Source organism: Pelodiscus sinensis, chromosome 1 (genome assembly GCF_052426305.1).
Source record: "Pelodiscus sinensis isolate ZL-2025 chromosome 1, ASM5242630v1, whole genome shotgun sequence".
Classification (NCBI taxonomy): Eukaryota; Metazoa; Chordata; order Testudines; family Trionychidae; genus Pelodiscus; species Pelodiscus sinensis.
In genome coordinates this window covers 79638157-79665156 of record NC_143052.1, presented here as the reverse complement: position 1 = coordinate 79665156, position 27000 = coordinate 79638157, and the positions used below count along the sequence as shown (strand labels likewise).

The window sequence follows — 27000 nt, the reverse complement described above, 5'->3', positions numbered from 1 at the left end:
ATATAGGCATGGGCTGCCCCTGGTTCCCTTACTTACGACTCGCTATTAAAGATGTATCTGTGTCTCTGCGCAAGAAGCATGTAGTGTAGCTGTAGCCAAAAAACCTTTTGTGCAAGAGTTTTTTTGCGCAAAAACTTGTGTGAGCACGTCCACACCTCAGCACATCGTGAAAGTGATGTGCTTTTGCGCAAGAGAGTGTCCATACTTCATGGACTCTCTTGTGCAAGAAAGCTCTGATGGCCAGTCAGAGAATGGCCATCAGAGCACCTGTGCTTTTTCCCATAGGGCTTTCTTGCACAAGAAACCCCTCTGGAGCATGTACATTTGCCTTTTTGTGCAAGAACTCTGTGCCATTTTACTCTTGATTTCCTTGCGCAAAAGTGCATTTGTATGGAGGATCCATGGGTTTTTGTGCAAAAACCTTGCAGTGTACTGTCTGTCTCTGTCTCATATCTGTCTAATCTATCTATATATAAAAAAAGGTTTTCCTGCAGGACAAAAGTGATGTTTCATCACTTCACCTTTTCTCCTGCCTGCCTCCTTCCTCCATCCCCTTTCCCCAGTGCTAAGGTGCCGCACAGGGTATGGGGAGGCCCCAAGAGTGGCAGCCACAAGCTGCACGGCACTTCCTCTCTCCATTCCACAGTGCTCTGGGGTGGGATGGGTTGAAGCCTGGAGCTGCATGGCTTTTCCCCTCCCCAGTACTCTGGTTGGAAGGGGCAGGCGAAACCACAAGCCGCATGGCCCCAGGAGCTGTGCAGCTACTCCCCTCCCCCTTCTGGTGCTTGAGGAGGGGTGGCAGAAGCCCTGAGCTGTGACCCTCCCCTCCCCCCCCCCCCCCCACAGCTGCACAGCTACTCCACTCCCTGGTGCTCCAGGGAATGGAGGAGAAAGCTGCGCGCTTACCCGCTCCCGAGCCCCTTAATACACCCCCCACGCCCTTCGTGCTCTGGGGGAAGGGATGGGAAAGGTGCGGCCTGCCCTCTCCTCGGTGCTCTGCAAGGAGAGGCGCAAGGGGGAATTGGTGAGCATAGCAAGCAGGGGCACAGCCCCCTAGTCTCCAGTAATAATTGTATTTGTATGTTTGGGAGCAAGTTTGCAATAACTGACACATCAAAATCTTCTAATCTACCTGTTAAAAATAAAATCGCATTATGTTTGCCATTTTAAAGGACACTTCCATATTTTTGTATTTAGTCTGAAAATGAGTAGCTTTTAAAATGTGTTTGACTCTTGTATTATAGATAAGATGGAGATTTTAAAAATAACTGCTTATCCTTTTTCTTTTTAACAAAAGGTTTGTTGATGTCTGCAATCACCGTCATTATCCTTATCTTGTATTTTGTAATTGATACCTTCTGGGTTCAGAAGCGACCTTGGCTTGCTGAATGCACACCAATTTATATTCAGTACTTTGTGAAGTTCTTCATTATTGGAGTTACAGTCTTGGTGGTGGCAGTACCAGAGGGTCTTCCACTTGCAGTCACTATTTCACTGGCTTACTCTGTAAAGGTATGTATAAAAATGCATGCTTAAAGGTAGGTAGGCACATAAAATAGTTCTAAAATGCAAAATAGGAAATTCTACACTTTTAAGTGTCTTCATTGGAGACTGAAAATCTTTCTTATCTCATTCTAACTCTTACTTAACTCATTGTGTTACAGACACAATGAAAAACCAATGTGGCAAGTTGCTGTCTAATCCACTGTACAGTAACATAAAGACAGGGGTTCCTTGGGCAGTATAATATAAACTTGACACAAGTGAAGTGTCTGGACTTGGAATGAAAGAACTTCTGTTATATGCACATGTGCATAGTTTAGCACTCTAGTATGCTTGTCAGATCCATACCACAGCCTATTATATTAATTTAAAATAAAAAGTGTGTTAGGCTTTCACGCTGAGCTATGTAAGCTTTCACTTGTGCCAGATGTCGGATATGCGAGTACCAATTGGCAAACTTAGGCCAGAAATGATTGCAATAATTCCTCAGTCTTGGATACATGCTAATTATTTTTCTCCTACTTTTGAGTTAATATTGCAGAATAACTAGTACCTGCTATATAGTATACGGTATCTGCTACCTCTGGCAAACGTCAGATTCTTGGATTTCTGTCACGATGAAAGACTAAACACTACTTTGAGATGGATATAGTGCAGACAGTGACTGTATATTGCTTGTTCATGTAATTCTACTAATGTGCGTTTACTGCAACTTGCAGCAGTCTTGGTATTCTAGTCTTATAGCTCACTTAACTGCCTTGTGGGAGCTAGAAAGATTGAAGTTGGGACTTTGAGCTAATGTCTATAGGTAAAACTCCTGCACTACTTTTCAGGACTGCCTGGTCTGTTTCTTTTGGCTGTCCAGTCCATTGCCACTTACTATTCAAGAACTAAAATCTAACATCATTGACTTATTTCAAACATTTTAAATAAAATTGTGTGATGTTCTGATTTTTATTTTGTTAGAATTCTAAGATGATGGCATACTTAGCCTTTCAAGCTAATAGGAAATATAGCACAGTACTTCTGTCTTGCTTTCTAATCAGTGAATAGGACTAATCTTGCTTTGTAAAAAATTGAAAAATTGGGGCTGGAAAGGGCTCAACCTCCCTATATTGTTCATTTTTCTTTTAGAGCACTTGTAAATGCAACTGTCTCCTACAGCAGAGACATTCACCTTTGGAAACAGTTGAATATTCCTCTTCTGTTGATCAGTACAGAGTAGATACTGAACAAATGTCTTTGCTTGGAAGTGTTCTGCCCAGATCCTATTAGAGTAGCAATGTTGTTTGTGTCTCTCTTTGAGTAAATTAGCTTAACATTTCAGTATTGTTGATTTTTTTTCTCTAGTTAGTCACGTAATTTTGACATACAAATGCAGCAGAATATGGACTCTGGTTCTAATAGGTGTGTTTAAAATGCAGTTTATTGTGGCATGATGTACTTGGGGATACATTTTCTGACTTTCTATATCTCAGTATTTGGGTAGCCAACCTGAGGCATCTTTTAAGAGGCCTTACCTTCTGAAGGGGAAAACTAGCACTTTCTGAAGAACTATAAAGAACCAGAGGTTTTTGAAAGTTGAAGCTTTGGGGGTGGTTAGCTATTCATATTTGCTTTTTTCTTCATAGAAAATGATGAAAGATAATAATTTGGTGAGACATCTGGATGCTTGTGAAACAATGGGCAATGCAACAGCCATTTGCTCAGATAAAACTGGAACATTGACAATGAACAGAATGACAGTGGTCCAGGCTTATATCAGTGAAAAACATTATAAAAAAATTCCAGAACCAGATGCTATTCCTGAAAAAACTTTGGCTTACCTTGTAACAGGAATTTCCGTTAATTGTGCTTATACTTCCAAAATACTGGTAAGTGAATATCCTTATTTATGTATAATAGTGTAAAAATTAAAAAAACCATTGCATAAATAATTGTCGTGTTAGCAGCTGTTTGAATGTGTATAAATTGAGTTGAAGACAAAGTACCTTTAACCTTTCTATAATGTAAAATACCCCAATATTTCAATTGGTTTGAGGATCTCATTCAGAATAGAAATAATGGCTTACCTTACAGTTGGCATTATTTTGAATTGGTGATTCAGAAATACAGTCTTCAAGAAGCAGATTTTCTTAATCTAATTCTTAAATAGATTTATGCATGTCTCATGTACTAGTGGCTGTATCCTGTTTGGAAAGCATCTAGCACTTTTTGGGTGCTACCAAAATACAATCATGAGAGTAGGATAGTGTGTGTTCACTAGATGTTATGAAGTACAAACGTGGCTTTGTTTTAATTGATCAGTTTTTATTCTTGGATAGTGTTAGTAGATTAAGAGTCAAATAGCCATCTTTGTTTATAACTGGATTTCTTTTCATATTGAGCATTTGTGAATGAATATTTTCAGTATCTGGATTACAAATTTGTTGAGTCAATATAAATATTGCACACAAGTTTGTTACTATGTCTAGCAGTTTGATGGACTCCACTTACCAGATTCAGCTGTACACCACCAGTCATGATCTCAGGAGATACTACATGCCAAATTGTTGGGGTTGCCTTCTGAGTAGATAGAAAAGTGTGGAGCATATAACAGAGCATGGCTCACTTGCCTTAACTACTAGGGATGTAAAATTTCAATTTGGCTAATCGAATAGTCAATGCTTCCGCCTTTGAAATGTAGCAACAGCCCCACAGCTGTTACTATGCTTCAAAGGTAAAAGAGCTGCAGGGAGCACAGGGCCCGCGGGGGGGCTTGTTGTCCCTGTGCTTCCTGCAGCGTTTCAAAGTCTGAGTCACCAGCTGAACCCAGGCTCCATGCAGTGCTGTTGCTTTGAAATGCTGTGTGCAGCCCAAGGCCAGCTGGGGACCTGGAGCTGCACGCAGTGTTTCAATATGGGAGCGCCATGTGGAGCCCAGGGTCTGGCCCCGGGCTACATGCAGCACTGCTGTATTAAAGCACCTTTTTCCTCTCTCCTCCTCCCTCCCCAGCCCCCCACCCCCCTTGCTGCCTCTTTCTTATAGAGGCAGCAATCGGGGGGCGGGGTGGAGTGACTAGTTGACTAGCCTTTCGCATCCGTATTAACTACTCCATCCAGTTACATGGGTTTGCATCTGTACCTTTCATATGTTAGGGAGTATCAACCACATAGCTAAAGTAGGACTCTTTTCTGGAGGGGAGATAAGTTTGTTATCTGAAAATTGGGGAAATTTCTACCAAGCATTTGGGGGAAAATTTTACAAAGTAACCAGTGTGGCAGAGGGAGAGAGCAAGAGCCCAGTTTGTGTGTTGTACGAGTGACTCAGTGCAGAAAAGTTCATTCCAAGACCATGCCTTACTTTGCTTTGTCTTGTTTAGATGGTTTGGGGTCCATAATATGCTTGCACAGGAAGAGTGGTTTTTTTGGCAAAACGGTAGGAAACGACCATTATGAACGATTAGTGCTACAGTACCTGTGAAAGGGAAACCTTTTTTGTTCTATCCAATAATGGTGATGCCCTTGACTGTCTCTCCCCCCTCCCCCCCCAAAAAAAGAACTCCTTCAGAGAAAAGAGGCATCACAATGCCTTATCTAGACCAAGCTAAAATTTCTAACTCACTGGTATTGTATTACAGAACCTGTGGAAAAATGCTAAACCATTTATCTGCCTGTTGAAGTTGTTAAAGTTACATATGTATTGTTTAATCTGCAGAAGTCTCTTCTCATTTGAAAAGACAAATGTCCATGATATGCTAATTATATTAGGCTAGTTGGCATCAACTAAAGAGAAATCTTGAAAAGACTTAATGGGTTTTTTAAAGTACAACAAAATAAACAGTGGATTAACTGATATGAAAAACATTAAATGGGGGAACCTTTTGTTAATTGGAGGGCTTTCTAGTGTCTGCCAGGGTCAGTTTTTGGTGCAATGATAATCAATATTTTTATTGATGGAGAAGAATACAGAGTTGTAAAATGTGCAGAAGACACATTGGTGGAGTGGTAAATACTGATGGGAATAGATTGGTCTGTATTACCCAGCAAATTTAGACAGGTGTATGCCTAAACCTCTAATGGCAAGAAGTTGGGGTTGCCACTATTGAAAGACAGACTACTGGACTAGACAGACTATTGGTCTGACCCAGCGTGGACATACTTTTGTGATTCTGGCCTATATAAGTAGGGGAATAGTGATAAGGAATAATGACGTGGTACTGTCCCTATGGCATTGAGACCAGTATTGGAATATGGTGTCTAGCACTTCCAAAAGGATGCAGAAAAATGTTAGTTTGGTGTAAGCAAAATAGGCATTGAAATGAGACTTCGGTGCAATATAAGTACAGGCAGTCCCCGGGTTACATGGATCCGACTTGCATCAGATCCCTACTTACAAACGGGGTGAGGCTACCCCGCACTAGCTGCTTCCCCCCAGCAGACCAGGAAGACGCAAAGCTAGCGCTCCCCCCCAGCAGACCAGGGAGACGCGGAGCGGCTTTTCTCAGCACACACCTCAGCTTGAGAATAAAGAACTGAGGGAAGTGAGGTGTGGGAGAATAAAACTGAGCTCTGGAAAAATGTTTGGCTAGAGTTTCCCCTACAATATGTACCAGTTCCGACTTACATACAAATTCAACTTAAGAACAAATCTACAGTCCCTATCTTGTACGTAACCCGGGGACTGCCTGTAATTTAGAGAAGGTTAATCGGTGACTTTATCATGTCCTAGAAGTTCCTGTAAGAGGAAAAGATTTCATAGGTTCTTCATCTATCAGAAGGTGGCATGAGTCACTATTTAGAATCCAAAATTAAATACATTTGGACTAGAAATAACTTGAGCAGTGAGTATTTAAGAACTTAACTTGGGATATGGGAGATTCTCCATTTGTTGTCTTAGATCAGAAATTGGATATCTTTCCATCTGTCACTAAAACAGTAGGTATGGGATTAGATGCAGAAACTGTTGGATGGGATTCTTTGGCCTTTTACAGGATGTCTGACTAAATGATCATAAATGGTCCCTACTTGGTTAAGAGCTTATGAAAGCCAGCAGTCTGATTTATTTTCACTTTCGTCAGGGCATTTATAAATCCAGTTTTTTAATGCTTGTAATAAGTGACTTTGAATTTAAAAATTCAGCAGGTCTTAAGATATCTGGTTCAAGGGTGAGGTAATATTACTTCAAGTGACCTTAAATTTGCAATTTTCTAATAATGGAATACTGTATTCTACAAACTAGAACAGAATTGCCTACTTTTTCTTTTTACAGCCTCCTGAAAAAGAAGGTGGCCTACCACGTCATGTTGGTAATAAAACAGAATGTGCCTTGTTGGGATTGCTTCTGGATTTAAAACGAGATTATCAGGACATAAGGAATGAAATACCAGAAGAGGCACTGTACAAAGTATACACCTTCAACTCAGTCAGAAAATCAATGAGTACAGTGTTAAAAAACTCTGATGGCAGTTTTCGGGTATTCAGCAAGGGTGCCTCTGAGATAGTTCTTAAAAAGTAAGGTTAATGAAACGTTTGGATTACTATCTCAGAGTAGATGTTTACAAACATTTTATGTACATAAATTGACACACTAATGCAATCTTTTTATCTTTCCTTTTGAAAACTGTTAACTATCTGCAGAAGTATTGGCTCTTCTGTCTTGGCTGCCACTAGTGCAAATATACTTTCTCGTAATTTGACAAATTAACATCTATAATGGACTTAGTTCCTATTTTTGTGAGAAATGCTGTTACTATATATTTTGCCTTTTTTCGCATAACTGCCTTTTCCTATTTCAGTGAAGCAGGAAACAGAGTAGTCTTAAGTAAGTTTCTCTTTTCCTTTTACTTCCCCATAATCATATTGCAGAAGGAGGAAAACTTGCATAAAAGCTGAAGCGTGCTTCAGACAGTGGCAAGCTTCTTCTTATGTCTAAGCAATTTTCGAATCTGCTTCTGAGACAGGAAGTAGGTAGATGGGTGGAGCAGGAAAGTTAGTCACAACCACAGTGCTACTGATGTAGGGCTCAAAGTGAAAACTGTAGATGAGCCAGTCATGGCTCCAAAATGCTTGCTGGCAGAAATAGAACCAGCCATTACAATTCTCTACACCCCTCCTCCCTCTTCCTCCTCCTCCCCCCTCTCCCCCTCCCACGGTAATTTTCAGCCGAGAACCATTCTTACTCCCTCCTTTTCCCTTAAATAAAATAAAGCCTCTCAGAAATCAGTCATTCTGTGTCTCAGTGAGCTTGCTGCAGATGCATCAGCCCCTCTCATCAGTTGTCCTCAGTCATGCCTGGACAGTGTCAGAGGTGAATGGGACCAGAAAGGAAGCTGTTTTTTTGTCATCAGCCAGAGAAATCCCTCACCCTACTTTTAGACCTCAAGACTGTCTTGTTCCTAGCTGATTGCTGTGTGATGTGTTTCAGCTAAGAGCAGTTCCAAAGGTTTCTTTCTGACTGAGTCTTGGGAAAGAGCCTTCAAACATGACTGAGCATCCAGACCTGACTTGTTGCCCAGTCTGCTGTGAACTACTGACTCAAGCAATGGCCAGCTTTCTGGGGGAAGGGTCATATCTCTGTCTGTCAGACCTAGACCAGGCCCCTCATCAACCCTGTGAAGGCTAATGAGAGTAAACAAGTTAGGCCTCCTGCATCAAATATGACAGTCATAATAGTTGATTGCTCTAAATGTTTATCTTCTGTGACCAAAAGGAAGTATCATATCCTCACTTCTCAGGGGCTTGCTCCAGGAGAAAGTCTTGGAGCTTTTGCAAAAAAAAATTACCTGATCTAGGAACATTGTTCACTACCTGTTAAGGAGACTGGTCACATAAGAACGGCAGTACTGGGTCAGACCAAAAGTCCATCTAGCCCAGTATCCTGTCTGCTGACAGTGGCCAGCACCAGGTGCCCCAGAGAGGGTGGACCGAAGACAATGATCAAGCCATTTGTCTCCTGCCATCCCTCTCCAGCCTCTGACAGACAGAGGCCAAGGACACCATTTTATCCCCTGGCTAATAGCCTTTTATGGACCTAACCTCCAGGAAATTATCTAGCTTCTCTTTAAACTCTGTTATAATCCTAGCCTTCACAGCCTCCTCTGGCAAGGAGTTCCACGGGTTGACTACACGCTGTGTGAAAAATTTTCTTTTATTAGTTTTAAACCTACTACCCATTCATTTCATTTGGTGTCCTCTAGTTCTTCTATTATGGGAACCTCTCCCCATATGGGACCCGTTCCAAACCCCTAATCATTTTAGTTGCCCTTTTCTGAGCCTTTTCCAAGGCCAAAATATCTTTTTTGAGGTGAGGAACACAGTATTCAAGATGTGGGCGTACCATAGTTTTATACAGGGGCAGTAAGATATTCTGGGTCTTATTTTATATCCCTTCCTTAATTCCTAGCATCCTATTTGCCTTTCTGACTGCCGCTGCACACTGTGTGGATGTTTTCAGAGAACTGTCCATGATAACTCCAAGATCTCTTTCCTGATTTGTCATAGCCAGATTAGCCCCCATCATACTGTACGTATAGTTGGGGTTATTTTTCCCGATGTGCATTACTTTACATTTATCTACATTAAATTTCCTTTGCCATTTTGTTGCCCAATCACTCAGTTTGGTGAGATCTTTTTGGAGTCCCTCAGTCTGCTTCTGTCCTGACTATCCTAAACAGTTTGCGGATGATACCAAACTTTACCACCTCACTGCTTACCTCTTTCTCCAGATCATTTATGAATAATTTGAAAAGGATTGGTCCCAGGACTGACCCGTGGGGGACACCACTAGTTACGCTTCTCCATTCTGAAAATTTACCATTTATTCCTACCCTTTGTTTCCTGTCTTTTTTTAACCAGTTCTCAGTCCAAGAAAGGACCTTCCCTCTTATCCCATGGCCATGTAATTTACACAAGAGCCTGTGGTGAGGGACCTTGTCAAAGGCTTTCTGAAAATCTAAGTATACTATATCTACTAGATCCCCCTTGTCCGCATGTTTAACCCCTTCAAAGAACTCTAATAGATTAGTAAGACATGATTTCCCTTTACAGAAACCATGTTGACTTTTGTCCAACAAATTATGTTCTTGTACATGCCTCACAATTTTATTCTTGACTATTGTTTCAACTAATTTGCCCGGTACTGAAGTTAGACTTACCGGTCTGTAATTGCCAGGATCGCCTCTAAAGCCCTTTTTAAATATTGGTGTCATGTTGGCTACCTTCCAGTCATTAAGTACGGAAGCCGATTTTAAAGGATAGGTTACAAACCACAGATGATAGTTCAGCAATTTCCCATTTGAGTTCTTTTAGAACCCTTGGACGAATGCCATCTGGTCCCAGAGATTTGTTAACATTAAGTTTTTCTATTTGAAGTGTTATTAGAGGATGTTTTGGAACAATCTGGGACAGTTCCTCAGATTCATCACCCACAAAGGACGGTGCAGATTTGGGAATCTCCCCAACGTCCTCAGCCATGAAGACTGAAGCAAAGAAATCATTTAGTTTTTCTGCAATGGCTTTATCATCCTTGATTGCTCCTTTTATATTTCGATCATCTAGGGGACCCACAGATTTTTTTTTTAGGAGGCTTCCTGCTTCTAATGTACTCAAACGTTTTGTTGTTTCTTTGAGTTTTTGGCTAGCTGTTCCTCAATCTCTTTTTGCTTTTCTTATTACATTTTTACACTTGATTTGACAGTCTTTATCTTCCTTTCTATTTATCTCACTAGGATTGGACTTCCACTTGTTAAAAAATACCTTTTTGTCCCTCTCTGCTTCTTTTACATGGTGGTTAAGCCACGGTGACTCTTTTTTAGGTCTCTTGCTATGTTTTTTAATTTGGGGTATACATTTAAGTTGGGCTTTTGTTATGGTGTCTTTAAAAAGTTTCCATGCAGTTTGCAGGGATTTGGCTCTAGTCATTGTGCCTTAATTTCTGTTTAACTAACCTCCTCATGTTTGTGTAATTCCCCTTTTTGAAATTAAATGCCAAGGTGCTGGACTGCTGAGGTGTTCTTCCCACCACAGGAATGTTAACTGTTATATTATGGTCACTATTCCCAAGCGGTCCTGTAATGGTTATCTCCTGGACCTGATTCTGCGCTCCACTCAGGACTAAATCGAGAATTGCCTCTCCCCTTTTGGGTTCCTGCACCTGCTGCTCCAAGAATCAGTCATTTAATCCATTGAGAATTTTTCTCTCTGCTTCTCTAGTCACCATGGGCACTATTGTAGGTAGATAAAACTAAAGTCCTTCATGCTTTCTATCACACCCGCTTCGGTTGCTCAATCACTGGAAACATATTCTGTGTTTCTCTGGTCACTTTGGCACAGAATATGGATATAGCCATTGACACAGATTTGTTGATGAGACTTACACTGTTGCACAGATTTCAAGCTATCACAAATTGCAACTACTAAATTAATGATATAGTTAAAATGTCCTAATTCTTTCAGTATTGGACAATCAACATAATCTTTCCACTAGAATACCAGCACCTACCCTTATCCAAATTTGAACAGCGTGGCTCATTTGTTCTTTTTATTTCTGGTTTTTTTCATGAGCTTCTGTTTAGATGCCAAACTGGAAGAATCTCTAGCCTGAATACAGGAGACGGGACATGGAAACTTAGATGGACTTAAGTTACCTAAGTAGCTAAAAACCTAGAATTGTTATGCAATCTTATGAAAAGTAACAGAAGAAAATGGCAGATTAGAATATTTTACCTAGTATCCCAGAATAATTAAAGTAATCTCTGGACCTTTTTTAAAAAACTACTTAACCAGTGTCTTTCCACTCCATACATCATCATCTTTCTACAACTAACTAGAGTTTAATGTCACCTCCTTAAATATTTAAGACCTTTCTTGGAAGGTGAGGAAAATGATTTTATCAGATTAAACATTTTAGCTGACATTGAATCAATGTTTGACTGCTTCATAGCTTTTGATGAAGTAATAAATTACCAATATTTAAATATACAACAGTTTTGCATCTTCCCTTTACTTTGCTTCTAAACTCAACAAATCATGAGTGAGTTTGTGAAAGTTCTGTTTATTGACAAGTGTTGGTTAAATGTAGTGTGATTATAGCTTTTTAGGAATTTAACATAATTTCTTTATTCTTTTTGAGGCACTTGAAATTCATATTAGAATGTTTAATGCATACAAATGTGGTAGATGTGTAAGGTGCTTTTTAAATATTAAGTCATACTTATGCTTCTGGAGTTAATTTATAATACCATATACACTAATTGAGATGAATATTTGAAGTTAAGTGAATTTTTAGTGCTATTCTGATTGAGGTGGAAACACATTTATTTTTATATTTCCTGGCAATGAGAAATCAAACTCTTCTAGGTGTTAACTCTGACAAAAATACACCTAACATTTCTTTCCTCACTAGTCAGATCTTCTAAACTTCCTTCTTCAAACCAGCTCTCTGCAGCTATAGTGAATATTTTTTACCATATCATTGTCAGTTTGTGCTATATTTAAATAATTTCAAGAGATGAAGGAATAAACCTGTTAGATAAATTACATTTGCTTTTGGGCTATTGTAATGTATTTCTTTGTAGTCTTACTAAAGAGAACTTGGAGTTCTATTAATAGAATGCTGGCACTTCCTTAGAATGCTGGCACTTCCTTACCAATGACTAGCCTACTTTAATTATTATGAATAGGAAGAGGTCACTTTACTCATTTCTCTTTTTTTCAGATGTTTCAAAATATTGAGTGCTAATGGTGAACCAAAGGTATTCAGACCTAGGGACCGTGATGATATTGTAAAAACTGTGATTGAACCTATGGCCTCTGAGGGACTCAGAACTATATGTCTAGCATTCAGAGACTTCCCAGCAGGAGAACCTGAGCCAGAGTGGGACAATGAAAATGATATTGTCACTGGTCTTACATGCATTGCTGTTGTAGGGATTGAAGATCCTGTGAGGCCTGAGGTAGGAAGAACTCTGAATTAATTACCACTGTTAAGCTACTTTTGCTAAAATCTTCACCCGAATCCGTTTTAGTTCCTTGATATTTTTTACAAGATTACTTGTGAAGAGAGTCTTATTTACTGTGCGGTGAAATGTGGTCCAGAAACCTAGTGAAAGTCTGTCTCCAGCTAGGAGACTATAAATATGATTTTCATATTGCCAGTATGTTCTTGGATCCCTCTACAAACTAATGACCAATTAAGAAAATGGAACTGTAAATACTTGGTAATAATGCATTCACGAACTTGGGCATTAAACAACATTATTTAAGAACAAATCTCATCTCAGGGGTATTGGAATATTTGTGAACTTCTTTATGCAGTTCAGCACTAGAAGTGGCCGTAATAACATAATTCAACTCTATAGTTCATGTCAGGAATACAGTGCATCTTTTTTCAGCAGTAGAATTTGGCCTTCCAGACTTCAGTTACTGTAATCACACGTTACTTAATTTGGTGCTAGAACAAGTAGTAGGTAATCAACACGTAACTTACGGTAACAAGCTTTTCTTGCATAAACAGGTCCCAGATGCAATAAAAAAATGCCAGCGTGCTGGTATAACAGTGCGCATGGTCACTGGTGATAACATTAACACTGCTCGTGCTATTGCTTCCAAATGTGGCATTCTGAATCCTGGTGAAGACTTCTTATGCATAGAAGGCAAAGACTTCAACCGACGAATACGCAATGAAAAAGGAGAGGTGAGTATCTTCTGTAGGTTTGTATTTGTCTTTTATAATGTTTTATTTGTACTGCATGGCTAATGTGCATTCTTTGTACAGATAGAACAAGAGCGAATAGATAAGATTTGGCCAAAACTTCGTGTTCTTGCAAGATCTTCACCCACTGACAAACACACATTGGTAAAAGGTAAAAGTTCATTCAACATTTCATAAATTCAGAAAAGTTTTTAGCGAACTCTGGCTTTTTAACAATTAAACTAGGCTTTCCCACTTTTATCTGTAAATATTTGAGCTTAGTAATTGAGTTCATGTCTTTTCACCCCAGTCCTTTCACCCAAGAAGTACTAGGCAAGATTATAGTGCAGTGTTCCTTAAACTTTTTAGACTGAGGAACACCAAACAATTTTTTTTTATGGGGAACACCAAGGATTTTTTTGTTGGGGGGGCGAGGGGCGGGGCGGGAGGAGGAAGCCTCCAAGGAAAAGTTGAGCAAAAAATAAAATAAAATAGAAGCTTTCCCCTTTAAGGGCAGCCATTCCCCAGGGGAAAGTTGTTGACCAAAGGAAAAAAGCCCCCAGAGAAGTTGAGCAAAACAAACAAAAACAAAGAGGCTTGTCCCTTTAAGGTGGGCCATTTTGAAATCTCTTCTCCATGGCGCACCTCTGACTGCCTTGCGGCACACTGGTGTGCCATAGAACACAGTTTAAGAAACGCTGTTCTAGTGGGTATCTATCAGCATTGATCCTTAATTATCTGGGAAAAGTGATCTTTACTATGGGGCTGACTGAATGCCACCATTTGAGACAATTCTTTGGTTGAATACACTTAACTTCCAGCCCTTTTTAATGTGAGGAATAGGAAACTAGAGAAAGCCATATAGCCTGAGTATTGTGCTCTGTATTTATACACAGTTAACTTATTTCACAAATTTGTAATTACCAATGCTGAAATTCAAATCTTTGTGCGCTTTCATTTTAGGTATAATTGACAGCACTGTCTCAGAGCAGAGACAGGTTGTAGCTGTAACTGGAGATGGTACTAATGATGGTCCAGCACTGAAGAAAGCAGATGTTGGCTTTGCCATGGTATGGATTCTAATCTCTTTATTTTCAGTGTCTTTTTTTTAAAGTAACTTGATATTTTAGCTAAAACAAGGCTAAAAAAAAATTGTTCTTGCTGTAAGTGAATTGACAAAACTGAACAAATTTGCTTGTACAGGTTAACCAGGGACTCCCTGGTCTGGCAACGTCTGTGGTCTATGCCACAGAGCCCAGGAACAGGGAGGTCTGGCAGTGGGGCAGGAACACCAAAGCAGGCACCAGCAACTGAGCCGGGAGTCCAGTATCGGAGGAGGGAAATGGGAAAAAACGGCGTCACACTCTGGCTCCAGTGGCAGCTGTGGAGCCCTGGCCCTGTTCCAGCTCCAACAGCTGGGGACCACCAGCTTCAGGGGCAGCCAGAAATCTGTGGCCCCGCCCACAGAGCTCCGGCCCACAGAGCTCCGGCCCCAGCCGCAGAGCTCCGGCCCTCCTGCGGCACTCCAGCACTGGTGGGCTGGGGCAGCAGCGTGGGCAGGGTGGAGCCCTAACCCGGTGGCAGTACAGGCCAGGAGGGGATGGACTGTCCCTGGTCCAGCAAATCCCCTCTTTCGGGATCAGGCAGGTCCTGAGGGTGCTGGACTAGCAACTTCCTCCAAATATAGTTTGGAGGCTCACTGGGATACCAAAAGTAGCCTTATAGTTACCACTTTCTGCACCTTTTTTCTTCAGACTTTACTTTTTAACCTAAGGTTCCGATTTTCAGCTGTAGAGGAAGGTGTGTTCTTGTGTCATAAGATGTTGAATGAAATCTATTTAAAAGTATATACACTGATCAGTATTACAAATTACAAATAAAGGTGTTTTTATGCGGAAGTTCATTGCTACCTCTTATTTCACAAGAAAGACAGCATTAGTGATATTGTAATTCAATGCTTATCCAGATGCTTAAAATGAGAACTTGATAAGTGTATTGCAGTTGATTTTTCTATAGAAATAATCTCTTATCAACAACGTACCCTGTTGCAGATTTGACTGATAGGTGGGAAAAAAACTTAGTACTAAAATTTTACTAAGGATATCTTCCTTCAGTACTACTTTGATCTCTGTTATTTGTCTAAAGTTGACCTCTTCGAGGAGAAGTTTATTTTGAATGAGTTTTGGAAGGAACTGGAAGCTCTCAGGGGTCCAGATGGTATCAAATACAAAGGATGTTGGGTCTTTGGTCTGAGCAGTGCTTGTAGATGTCATGGCCCACTACACCTGGAGACACCCTCAAAGAACAGAGAATAAGGCTTTGGGCCACAACCTCTGGTTGCATCTGTTTAACAAATTCCTTCCAAGGTTCCATCTTCTAAAAAATACGCTTTAGTTCAAAAAAATTATTTCAGGGTAGTTCTATGGTCTGCATTATGCAGAAGGTCAGAATAGATCAGGGATGGGCAAAATATGGCCTACCAGCTGCTAAGTCTCTATCACAGCAGGTTTCTCAGGCAGGCATGCTGCCTATCATAGCCCCACCTATGCTACTCACGGAAGCAGCCAGCTTCTGCTAGCAAGCATATCTCTGTGTGCCGATTGGGATGAGTGCATTGTCATCTTTCACTCTCTTCTAATAGCTATTTGGCCTGACTCTGTCACATGGGACATCTCTTTGTATTAGAATCTGAGTATTGTAACTTTCTGGCTAGGTCCTGAGAGGATGGAGAGCAGCTGGTTTGCATCTTAGATTCTCCTAAATTAATTTTCCATGGCTTACTAGAAAATTCCAGGCCTCTTTTGATTCAGATACTAACTTTGGACTGAATCATAGAATCCTAAAACCCTAGAGCTGGAAGGGACCTCACAAGGTCATAAAGTCCAATCCCTTGTCCTCACAGCAGGACCAAGCATCGTCTAGACCATGCCTGCTAAATGTCTATCTAACCTGTTCTTATAGAATCTCCATCTCTGGAGATATTTAACTTCCTTAGGCAATTTATTCCAGTGTTTAACCACCCTGAGAGTTGGGAAGGTTTTTCCTAGTGTCCAGCCTAAACCTCCCTTGCTGAATGCTCACAAAATCTCTGAATGTTTCAGAATAAACTACTATAGATAAGATTCCATATCCTATGTCTATTTGGAATTCATTGCTACCTAATGGATGTTTGATCTATTTGAATTTGGTTTTCTTCCCCAGTTGACTCAAATCAGCCTTCGGTGTCATGAAGTGTTCGCTCCCAAATCAATTTTTAATTTTAGCTCTGATTTCTAAACCCTTGGTAAAAAGGAATAAGGTTTTGAATGGAAATGGAGACTGAACTTATTCTTTGACACCTATATATGGGCCTGCTTGTTAGATTGGAGGAACAGTGATGGAGTAAGGAAAAGCTTGTTACTTCTTGGTTTATCCCCAGAATAGGTACAACATGAAGAGTTAATTTCTAGGACTTCCAGTTGGTATCCTATGACAAAAACTATGTGAATCCACTTAGATAGACTTGATATTGTCTCACACATTCTTGATTATTTTTTGTCTGGGATAATATCCTCTGCTTGGCACCTATAAAATCTTTCTATGGGCATTTTTACTCCTAATTTTGTTGTCTTTCACACTAAGAAGACATATTAATTTAAAATTAACATGAATTCACTATTCTAAAGTCTTATAAGAGAGGCAAATCATGGGATTGCAGTTGAGTAAGGTTGTGGAGATGAGTGGATTCCTAGGAATTAAGAACGCTCTAAAGATAGGGCTGTCCTTTCACTTGAAATTACTTGAGTTACAAGAAGGTTAATCTTAAAGCTGTCCTCAACCATGGGATTTTAATGTGATCCATACAAAACTGATACCTCCTTTTAAGTACCTAGAGGAGTTCAAATTTCTTTTGTTTTTGTGTGGCTACCTGTCAAGGTGGAATTCTGACACCACTTTGAAGATAAGAATGTATACCACATTATCTCTTTGGAATTTGGTATCAGGTGGATCCATTTCAAGATCCTGAAGCTGAAACTTGTTGAAACAAACACGGATGCATTTTACCTAGAAAAGAAGCGGTTGTTAAGCAGTAAAATTTCACTTGGAAAGCAAAACAACTCCCATACCAGTCTCAGAACTTTTCAGGAGCATATCTCGCTACTGGATTGATGTGAGCATATGAAAAATGCTATTTTCCTCTGACTAAAACAAGCATTTGGTCTGTGTGACCAGTGGTTTCTGACATGACATTCTCTAGCCACATGCACTTGGAAAAAAAAAATCTCAATTTAAAATTCATAAACTGATGTACAGGCGGTCCCTGGGTTACATGGATCCGACTTACATCGGATCCCTACTTACAAATGAGGTGAGGCAACCCCGCACTAGCTGCTTCCCCCCAGCAGACCAGGGAGACGCGAAGTTAGCGCCCTCCTCCCCAACAGATGAGGGAGACACAGAGCGGCTTTTCTCAGCAGACACCTCAGCTTGAGATTAAAGGACTGAGGGAAGTGAGGTGTGGGAGAATAAAACTGAGCTCTAGAGAAATGTTTGGCTAGAGTTTCCCCTACAATATGTACCAGTTCCGACTTACATACAAATTCAACTTAAGAACAAACCTACAGTCCCTATCTTGTACATAACCCGGGGACTGCCTGTATTGTGTTCTGTATTTTTAACTCCTTGATACTAATAGTTGACTTCCTGAAAAGGGTGCTTGCACAAATAAAGGTCATTCAATATTGCTACCAATAGGGTCCAGTATCTTGCATTCAGTGTGGGGAGGTTTCTTCAGATAGGCTTTATAGTTTTCGAGGACCAATTTAGCCTCCATCAGGAATATCAAAGCCTGAAAGAGGGTACAGATAGCTAGGATTTGAAATCTATCTAATGGTTGTGCATTATGTAAATACACATGTGCTTTTCTGTTTTCTGCAGAGAAGCATTATAAAAAATAACCTTATGTTACGATGAGAAACAACATACTTTTCAGATTTAATTCTTCCAACCTATGTAAATGAGCTGGATTTGGAGCACAAGCTGCAGAACTGTACACTTGCACCATCTGGTGGCTCAAATACTTAATACAGTAACTCCTCACTTAACATTGTAGCTAACTTCCTAAAAAATGCTATTTTTAAATGAAACTGTTCAGCAAATTTAATTTCTCCATACAAATTAATGTAAATATGGGGTGGTAGTTCAGTTCCAGTGAAACTTTTTTTCAGCGGACAAAAAGCAGTGTATACACAAACCATATAAGGCTTAAGCAATTTGTTTAAAACCATTTAATATTGTACACCACAGTGATGACAAAAGCTCAGTTGAGGTGATGAAGTCAGAATGTGGAATATTTCCTGGGAATGTGTTCCTACTAAATGGTAACCTAGCACTCAGCTGTGTCCTGAAATTTTTAACACATTAATGTAGCCTCATGACTCTACGAGGCAGCATGGACCAAGGCAGGAAACGCAGTAAACAAACAGGAGTGGCTGCAAACATTCGTTACAGAAACTGAACATAATGAACCTGCACTACTCTACTGGAGCATACCACTCTCCTTCATACAGCACGCACAGTTGCAGACTTTCCAAAGTGCCTGGGATGTGTGTGTCTGACTCCATTTAGGAAGGAACAATCAGTTTCACACATACTGAATGAGAAGAGACTGTCTAGGAAGGAGTATGGCAGAAAGGGATATATGGGTCATAGTGAACCACAAGCTAAATGTGTCAACAATGTGACACTTGCCAAAAAAGCCAACGTGATTCTGAAATGTATTAACAGGAGTGTTGTGAGCAAGACACGAGAAGTCCTTCTTCCACTCTACACTGCACTGATTGAGCCTCAGCTGCAGTATCGTGTCCAGTTCTGGGTACCACATTTTCAAGAAAGATATGGAAAAATTGGAGAAAGTCCAGAGAGCACCAAAACTGATTAAAGGTCTAGAAAACCTGAGCTATGAGGGAAGACTGAAAGAATTGGGCTTGTTTTCGTTTAGAAAAGAGAAGACTGAGAGGGAACATAACAGTATTCAGCTATCTAAAAGAGCGTTACAAGGAGGGAGGGAAAAATTGTTCTCCTTGACCTCTGATGAGAACAATTAGAGACCATGGATTTCAGAAAGGCAGATTTTGGCAAGCACAGAGAGCTGGTAGGTAAAGTCCCATGGGAAGCAAGACTGAGGGAGGGAAAACCAACTGAAGAGATTGGGCAGTTTTTCAAAGGGACATTAAGGGCCCAAAAGCAAGCTATTCTGCTGAGTAGGCAAGATAGAAAATATGGCAAAAGACTGCCTTGGATCAACCAGGAGATCTTGCATGATCTAAAAATAAAAAAGGCGTCATAAAAAATGGAAACTAGGGCAAATTACAAAGGATGAATATAAGCACACAATACAGGAATGCAGGAGCAAGATTAGAAAGGCAAAGGCACAAAACAAGTTCAAACTAGCTACAGGCATAAAGGGAAACAAGACGACATTCTATAAGTATATTAGAAGCAAGAGAAAGACCAAGGACAGGGTAGGCTTGTTGCTCAGTGACGAGGAAATTTGGAAATGGCAGAGATGTTGAATTACTTTGTTTTGGTCTTCACCAAGAAATCTGAAGGAATGCCTGACATAGTGAATGCTAGTGGGAAGGGGATAGGTTTAGAAGCTAAAAGGAACAAGTTAAAATCACTTAGAAAAGTTCAATGTCTGGAAGTTACCAGGGCCTGATGAAATGCATCCTAGAATACTCAAGGAGCTGATAGAGGAGGTATCTAGCCTCTAGCTATCATCTTTGGAAAATCATGGGAGACAGGAGAGATTCCAGAAGACTGGAAGAGGGCATCTATAAAAAGGGAAATAAAAACCCAGGAAACTACAGACCAGTCAGTTTAACTTCTGTGCCAGGAAAGATAATGGAGCAAGTAATTAAGGAAATCATCTGCAAACTGTTGGAAGATGATAAGGTGATAGGGAACAGCCAGCATGGATTTGTAAAGAACAAATCATGTCAAACCAATCTGATAGCTTTCTTTGATAGGATAACGAGTTTTGTGAATAAGGGAGAAGCAATCTCGCATGATATTCTTATTGATAAACTAGGCAAATACAGCTTAGATGGGGCTACTTATAAGGTGGGTGCATAACTGGCTGGATAACCGTTCCCAGAGAGTAGTTGTTAATGGTTCACAATCCTGCTAGAAAGGAGTAACAAGTGGGGTTCCGCAGGAGTCTGTTTTGGGACTAGTTCTGTTCAATATCTTCACCAACTATTTAGATATCGGCATAGAGAGTGCGCTTATTAAGTTTGCAGATGATACCAAGCTTGGTGGGGTTGCAACTGCTTTGGAGAATAGGGTCATAATTCAAAATGATCTGGACAAATTGGAGAAATGGTCTGAGGTAAACAGGATAAAGTTTAATAAAGACAAATGCAAAGTGCTCCACTTAGGAAGGAACAATCAGTTTCTCACACACAGAATGGGAAGCGACTGTCTTGGAAGGAGTACGGCAGAAAGGGATCTAGGGGATATAGTGGACCACAAGCTAAAAATGAGTGAACAGTGTGACACTGTTACCAAAAAAGCCAACATGATTCTACTATGCATTAACAGGTGTGTTGTGAGAGCATTGGAAGTCATTCTTCCGCTCTATTCTGTGCTGATTAGGCCTCAGTTGCAGTATTGTGCCCAGTTCTGGGCGCCACATTTCAAGAAAGATTTGGAGAAGGTTTAGAGAAGAACAAGAAGAATGATTAAAGGTCTAGAAAACATGACCTATGGAGGAAGACTAAAAGAATTGGGCTTGTTTTGTTTGGAAAAGAGAAGATTGAGAGAGGACATGATAGCTGTTTTCAGGTATCTAAAAGGGTATCATAAGGAGGAGGGAGAAAACTTGTTCATCTTAGCCTCTGAGGATAGAACAAGAAGCAATGGGCTTAAACTGCAGCAAGGGAGGTTTAGGTTGGACATTAGGAAAAAGTTCCTAACTTTCAGAGTGGTTAAACACTGGAATAAACTGCCTAGGGATGTTGTGGAATCTCCATCACTGGAGATATTTAATTGGCCCGGGGGGCGAGGGAGCATGCAAAACCACCTCCTGCCCTGCCAGGAGCATATGGTGCTTTGAAGCACTGCTTGGTTGGTATTGGGGGGAGCAGAGCGCAGAAACCACGCTCCCCAGACACTAATTGGCCTAAGGGCAGGGAAGCAAGAGAAGTCTCCTCCCATACCAGCGACATAGGCACCTTTGGGGACCTTGGGGTGGGGACAAAAGCACTTTTCCCTCCCCCCCGACCAATTATTGTCTGGGAGTGGGGAACCTGGAAATATATTGGCCCTGCCTCTTCCGCTCAATGCCCTGCCCCTTTCTGTGTGGCCTGGGGCCACTTCAAAAATTTTTGAAGTGGCCCCTGACAAAAAAATTATTGCCCACTCCTGATTTAGACAGTAATTAGTCCTGCTGTGAGGGCAGGGGATTGGACTTGATGACCTCTTGAGGTTCCTTCCAGTTCTAGTATTCCATGATACTGTGATTCTGTAATCTCTGGTATAGTGAGGATTTTTTCCAAGTCTGTCACTCCATTGCCAATACATTAAAACACAAACAAACAAAAAAGCTGTTTAACAACTGCAGCTTTCTCTGCGGACTCCTGTTTTCAGTAAAACAGCAACTGACTATAACTATGTAGATACAGGTTGTACCTCCCTAAACTGGAACTCGCTGCTCTGGCAACATCTGTGGTCTGTCATGGACCACTGATGCTCCTGGACCAGACAGCCCAGGGTCAGGGAGGCCAGTGGTGGACAGGGGGCTCTAGCAATGTTGGGAGCACAGCACCAGAGGACTCAGGCAGTGCAGAGAATCCTGCGATGCATCTAGAAGCTCTGCAGTAGGGAGATTTGGTGGCGTAAGCAGTCCTGAGACAGGGGGGTTCGCCAGTGCGGGGAGATCCAGTGGCGCAGCCAGGAGTCCCAGGGGAAGGAGCTGCTCCCTGTAGTGCTGTGCTACTTAGGGTTCTACCAGTAGCACATTGCTACACGGAACAGCTCTTACAAGACACAGCCGGGAGGGGTTGAGGGAGTCCTGTGGTGCCACTGGAGCCCTGCCGCAGGGGCACAGGTGGCATGGGGAGCACTGCTGCTGGGAGTCCCAGGGCTGAGGGCCCAACCAGGGCCGGCAGTGAGGGCTGGCTGGGGACCGAAGCAGGGCCGGTGACGGGACATTCCCTGGTCTGGAAAATTCTCTTGTTCAGGTCCCAAGAGTGCTGGACTATGGAAGTCTAATGTGTACTTGTGCTGATATACACAGTACCAAAACAGACTGCTCCTCTAACACAGCACTTAGTAGAGATAATCTGAGAGCATATGTTTACTAGGCAGTGGAATAAGTTAAGTAAGTTTCCCCATCTGTTTTATTTCTTTATTGGATTTCCAGAGCTACTCACCTGATTAATAAACTGTTGATTCAATGCAGATACATGTGTATTTGTTTTTTAAATTGTCAGGAAGTCAGACTTGACTAATAGTTCAAATTAATAACGGAAAGATGCTTAAACAAAAGGATGATTTATTGTTTGAGCGCATAAGAGCTTAATCTGATTAAACATCCCTTGGTACTCGCCTCCTTGAAATACTAGAACTTTTTTATCTTATTGATAATTTTAAAATATTTTGATACCTTAACTTACTAAAATTTTAGTCTTGCATTTCAATTTTTCACCTCTTCAGATCTTTAAGAAAATGTTTAAGGTGTGTTATTTCCCAAAATTCATAGTTTATATATAAACAGTCTGAAGTATTCTACCTTTTGCTAATTGAAAATTGTATTGTAAAAATGTAATTATTATGCTAGATGTCAGTTATCCCTACTATTCTGGTTCACAGTGTTCCTATGTATGTTCTTCCTAACAGGGTATTGCTGGAACAGATGTAGCTAAAGAAGCTTCTGATATTATTCTCACCGATGATAACTTCACAAGCATTGTTAAAGCAGTTATGTGGGGAAGAAATGTTTACGACAGTATCTCCAAATTCCTTCAGTTCCAACTTACTGTTAATGTTGTAGCAGTAATTGTTGCTTTCACAGGAGCATGTATTACACAAGTAGGTACTTGTGGTATCTGGTTTCAGATAATTTAAGTTTTGAAAATGTGTCTTATCTAAATTAATTTTTACATACTGCTATCTTTTGGAAGTCACCATTTTGTGTGGGAAATTTATCTGGAAATTTCCACTACATGCATCTGACAAAGTGGGTCTTTGCCCACGAAAGCTTATGCTCCAATACATCTGTTAGTCTATAAGGTGCCACAGGACTCCTTGTTGCTTTTGCAGATTCAGACTAACACGGCTACCCCTCTGATACTTGACACCATTTTGTGTGCTGTCATAAAGAATACACTGCTCTTCAAAGCAATACACCAAATTTCCCCATAGCAAAGGTTTTTAATGGCTGCAACTTGTTCATTTCTAGGATATTTATTGTTATCTATTAGGAAACATGTCCTTTTTATAGGATTCTCCACTGAAAGCTGTGCAGATGTTGTGGGTAAATCTCATAATGGACACATTAGCATCTCTTGCTCTGGCAACAGAACCACCTACTGAATCTCTCTTGCTGCGGAAACCTTACGGTAGAAATAAACCTCTGATCTCTCGCACGATGATGAAAAATATTTTGGGTCATGCATTCTATCAACTTGTGGTAGTCTTTACACTTCTGTTTGCCGGTAAGAATATTGTAACTCTTATAAAGGTTTACTAATTTTCCAGAAGTTAAAACTAATTTATTATAACATTTCAGTTTTAATCATGTTATTCTTGACCTTAATATTTTGATTCTGATTATGTATTTGTTTGCTCATCATACTGAGAGAGTCTGTTTTATATACAGGTGAGAGAATTTTTGATATTGATAGTGGAAGAAATGCACCTCTGCATGCTCCTCCTTCAGAACATTACACTATTGTATTTAACACGTTTGTGATGATGCAACTCTTTAATGAAATCAATGCCCGGAAAATCCATGGTGAAAGAAATGTGTTTGAAGGAATCTTCAATAATGTTATCTTCTGTTCTATTGTTCTGGGCACGTTTATTGTGCAGGTAGGTAAATTGAAGTTTTTAGTTTAAATATTGTTAGTTATATTTAATTTGCTGCTGCTGCATCTACATTTAAAGATCCTATCAACATTTCCAGATACCTGAAGTTGGCACTACTTTGTGAATATGAGCAACTTTGTCAACAATGGAGGAAAAGTTGGTTCAAATAGGCTGTTGAAAATTGTAGTTGAAAATTTTGTTACAAAACCTAAAGGGGCCTAATATATTGAACATTTCCCCATTATGGAAATTGGATCTTTTTTTAAATCTGACCTTGATAAGTTATGTATCTAAGAAGTCTCCCATGATCAGAACACTTGTGAAGTGCAGTATCTGTGTACATCTAATTAGTTGAGCTAAGAGCCACTAGCTGAAAAAGGGTTATCAAACATACTGTGTTGAGTTTCTACCTTGATAGAATGAGAATCATACCTACATCAGGTTGGAAATGTCAGCCTCACCAAATCAAATATTTGAATGTACTTCTGCCAGAAACTGCATAAATTGACTAATCTGAATTTATTTTTCCTTAACTTATTCTAAGTTTAATGACTACAAACATCTGGGGACCCTTTATTTTTTGTATATGGGACCTATTAAAATAACTAGTCAAATTGTACTGTCTGCTAATATTTTAAATATTTCAATTAACTTCCCAGGCCAAATAATTCTAGTATCTCTCACAGCAAAGGATGTTAGGCAGTTTCTGAAACCTGAGCCATTCTTTTTATGACATATGTGAGGAATTTTCCCAGACAGAGGTCATTAGAGGAGGTTTTGAAACAAATGTATAAACTAAACAATAGCAATTCACTAGGAGCAGATTGCATTCACCCAAGAGTTCTGAAAATTTAAAGGTGAAATTGTTGAACTAATAGCTATAGTTTGTAATGCATCCTCTAAAACAGCTTATCTACCAAATGACTAGAAAATAGCTAATGTAATGCCAATTTTTAAAAGGGCTCTAGAGGTGATCCTGGCAATTACAGCCAGTAAGTGTAACTGTAGTACCGGACAAATTGGCTGAAATTATAGTTAATAACAGAATTATCAGACACAAACGGACATAACTTGTTGAGGGGAAGAGTTAGCATGGTTTCTGTAAAGAGAAATCATGCCTCGCTAATCTACTAGAATTTTTTTGAGTGGCTCTACAAGCATGTGGGCAAGATGAATCCAGTAGATATAGTGTACTTAGATTTCCAGAAAACCTTTCACAAAAGGCTCAGAAGTGAAGTAAGCTGTAATGGATTTAAGAGGAAGGTCCTCTCATGGATTGATAACTGGTTAAAAGATAGGAAACAAAAGGTAGGAACAAAAGTTCTGTTCTCAGAATGGAGAGTGGCAACTAAGTGGTAGCCCTGAGGGATCTGTACTGGAACCAAGCCTGTTAATTTATGAATATGTTGATCTGGAAAATGGAGTAAACAGTAAGCTGGCAGAATTTGCAGATAATCTGCTCAAGTTAATAAATCCAAAACTGATGATGAAGAGCTTAAAAAAAAAAAATCAGCGAGGTGACTAGGTAGTAACGCGGCAGACTAATTTTAATGTTGTTAAACACAAAGTAATGCTTCAAGTGATTGCTTATGTGCATTCCAGTGTAGGTGTGTGCGTGTCACATGCACAGTTGTCAGGAAGATTTCTTCCCCCCCCTTGCTGGATACTGTAAGCTGGCAGGGGAGACACCTGGAATGACAGCAGTATGGCTAGATACATAGCACTCTGCCAACCGTTCCCTCCCTCAGTTCCTTCTTACCGCCAGCGATGGTTGTCGGCGCTAGTGTCTCTTGCCTCAGGCAAGCGTGCTTTCCCTAGTTTCTCTTTGTAGTTTTTCTAAAGTATTAAGTTTGATCTGGGAACTCCATTTTTGTTGCCCCAGCCCCCAAGCTGGGAAGCCTCAGCTCCCTGTCTTCAAGCAGTGTAGACTATGCTTGAAGTTTATGGCTATGGGCAATCCGCAGAAATCCTGCTTAAGTGTTTGGGAGTGACCCACTTAGCAGATGACAAGTGTAAGATTTGTAGGGCCTATATATCAAGAACTAAAAGGGACAGTATTTTGTCTCCTAAATCTGTTAATGGAGGCATCCTTGGCATCCCATCCGGCGCCGCAAGACTGGAATTGGCACTCTCAGTGCATAGTGCACCCTCGCCAGTGCAGAGCGTACTGCTCCAAGAAAGGAGTTGAACAAGACACCCCAGCACCATTGTTCACCGAAGCCTATCTCTTGGCATTGATCCCATTCTCTGGTGCAGAAGAAGAAAGAGGCAGGAAAGGGGATAGAGACTTTAAAGGGTTGCATCCTGAGTTGAGCACCCTTTGAAACAGCCTGCCCATATGGTGCAGTTAATTGACACCTCTGCCAGTCCTGTCGAGTCCAGTGCGAGTGGACTCACCATCCCCGTAGAGCCAGATGGGAGATGTGGACATGCCATCCACTCCTGAAACATATCAGGTGGCCCAGGACCTGATTGAACTAACTTCTGACTGGTCAGTTACCCCTGTGAGTCTCTCTCGATTCCGCAGCATCCAGTGTTAAAAAGGTGCCTCTTGCCACGATCATTAACCTTGGTACCGATCTGGTGAGAACTCCCGTACCAGGTGGAGTCCTCCTGGGTGGCACTGGTCGATCAGTGGGGATGGTTCCCTTTTGGCCTGGGTCCTGCGAGGGCTCCCATTTTAAAAAAGAGTCCTCTTGGTGACCTCACACGATGCAAAGGCTACTGATGTGGTGCAGTACTGCTCCTCTATGG

The 27000-nt window shown here is 40.7% G+C and overlaps 1 protein-coding gene across 8 annotated transcripts in view; it reads left to right on the top strand.

The window, feature by feature from the left end:
• Positions 1–27000, top strand: part of ATP2B1 (ATPase plasma membrane Ca2+ transporting 1) — a 120214-nt gene that overhangs the window by 76807 nt on the left and 16407 nt on the right. For all 8 annotated transcript variants that reach the window (XM_075932896.2, XM_075932887.2, XM_075932893.2 and 5 more), the window contains 10 exons: positions 1298–1512; positions 3135–3377; positions 6754–6995; positions 12199–12436; positions 12997–13176; positions 13258–13345; positions 14137–14243; positions 23056–23247; positions 23660–23873; positions 24038–24249. In XM_075932896.2, the coding sequence (XP_075789011.1) occupies positions 1298–1512; positions 3135–3377; positions 6754–6995; positions 12199–12436; positions 12997–13176; positions 13258–13345; positions 14137–14243; positions 23056–23247; positions 23660–23873; positions 24038–24249 (1931 nt within the window). The remainder of the gene's footprint in view (positions 1–1297; positions 1513–3134; positions 3378–6753; positions 6996–12198; positions 12437–12996; positions 13177–13257; positions 13346–14136; positions 14244–23055; positions 23248–23659; positions 23874–24037; positions 24250–27000) is intronic.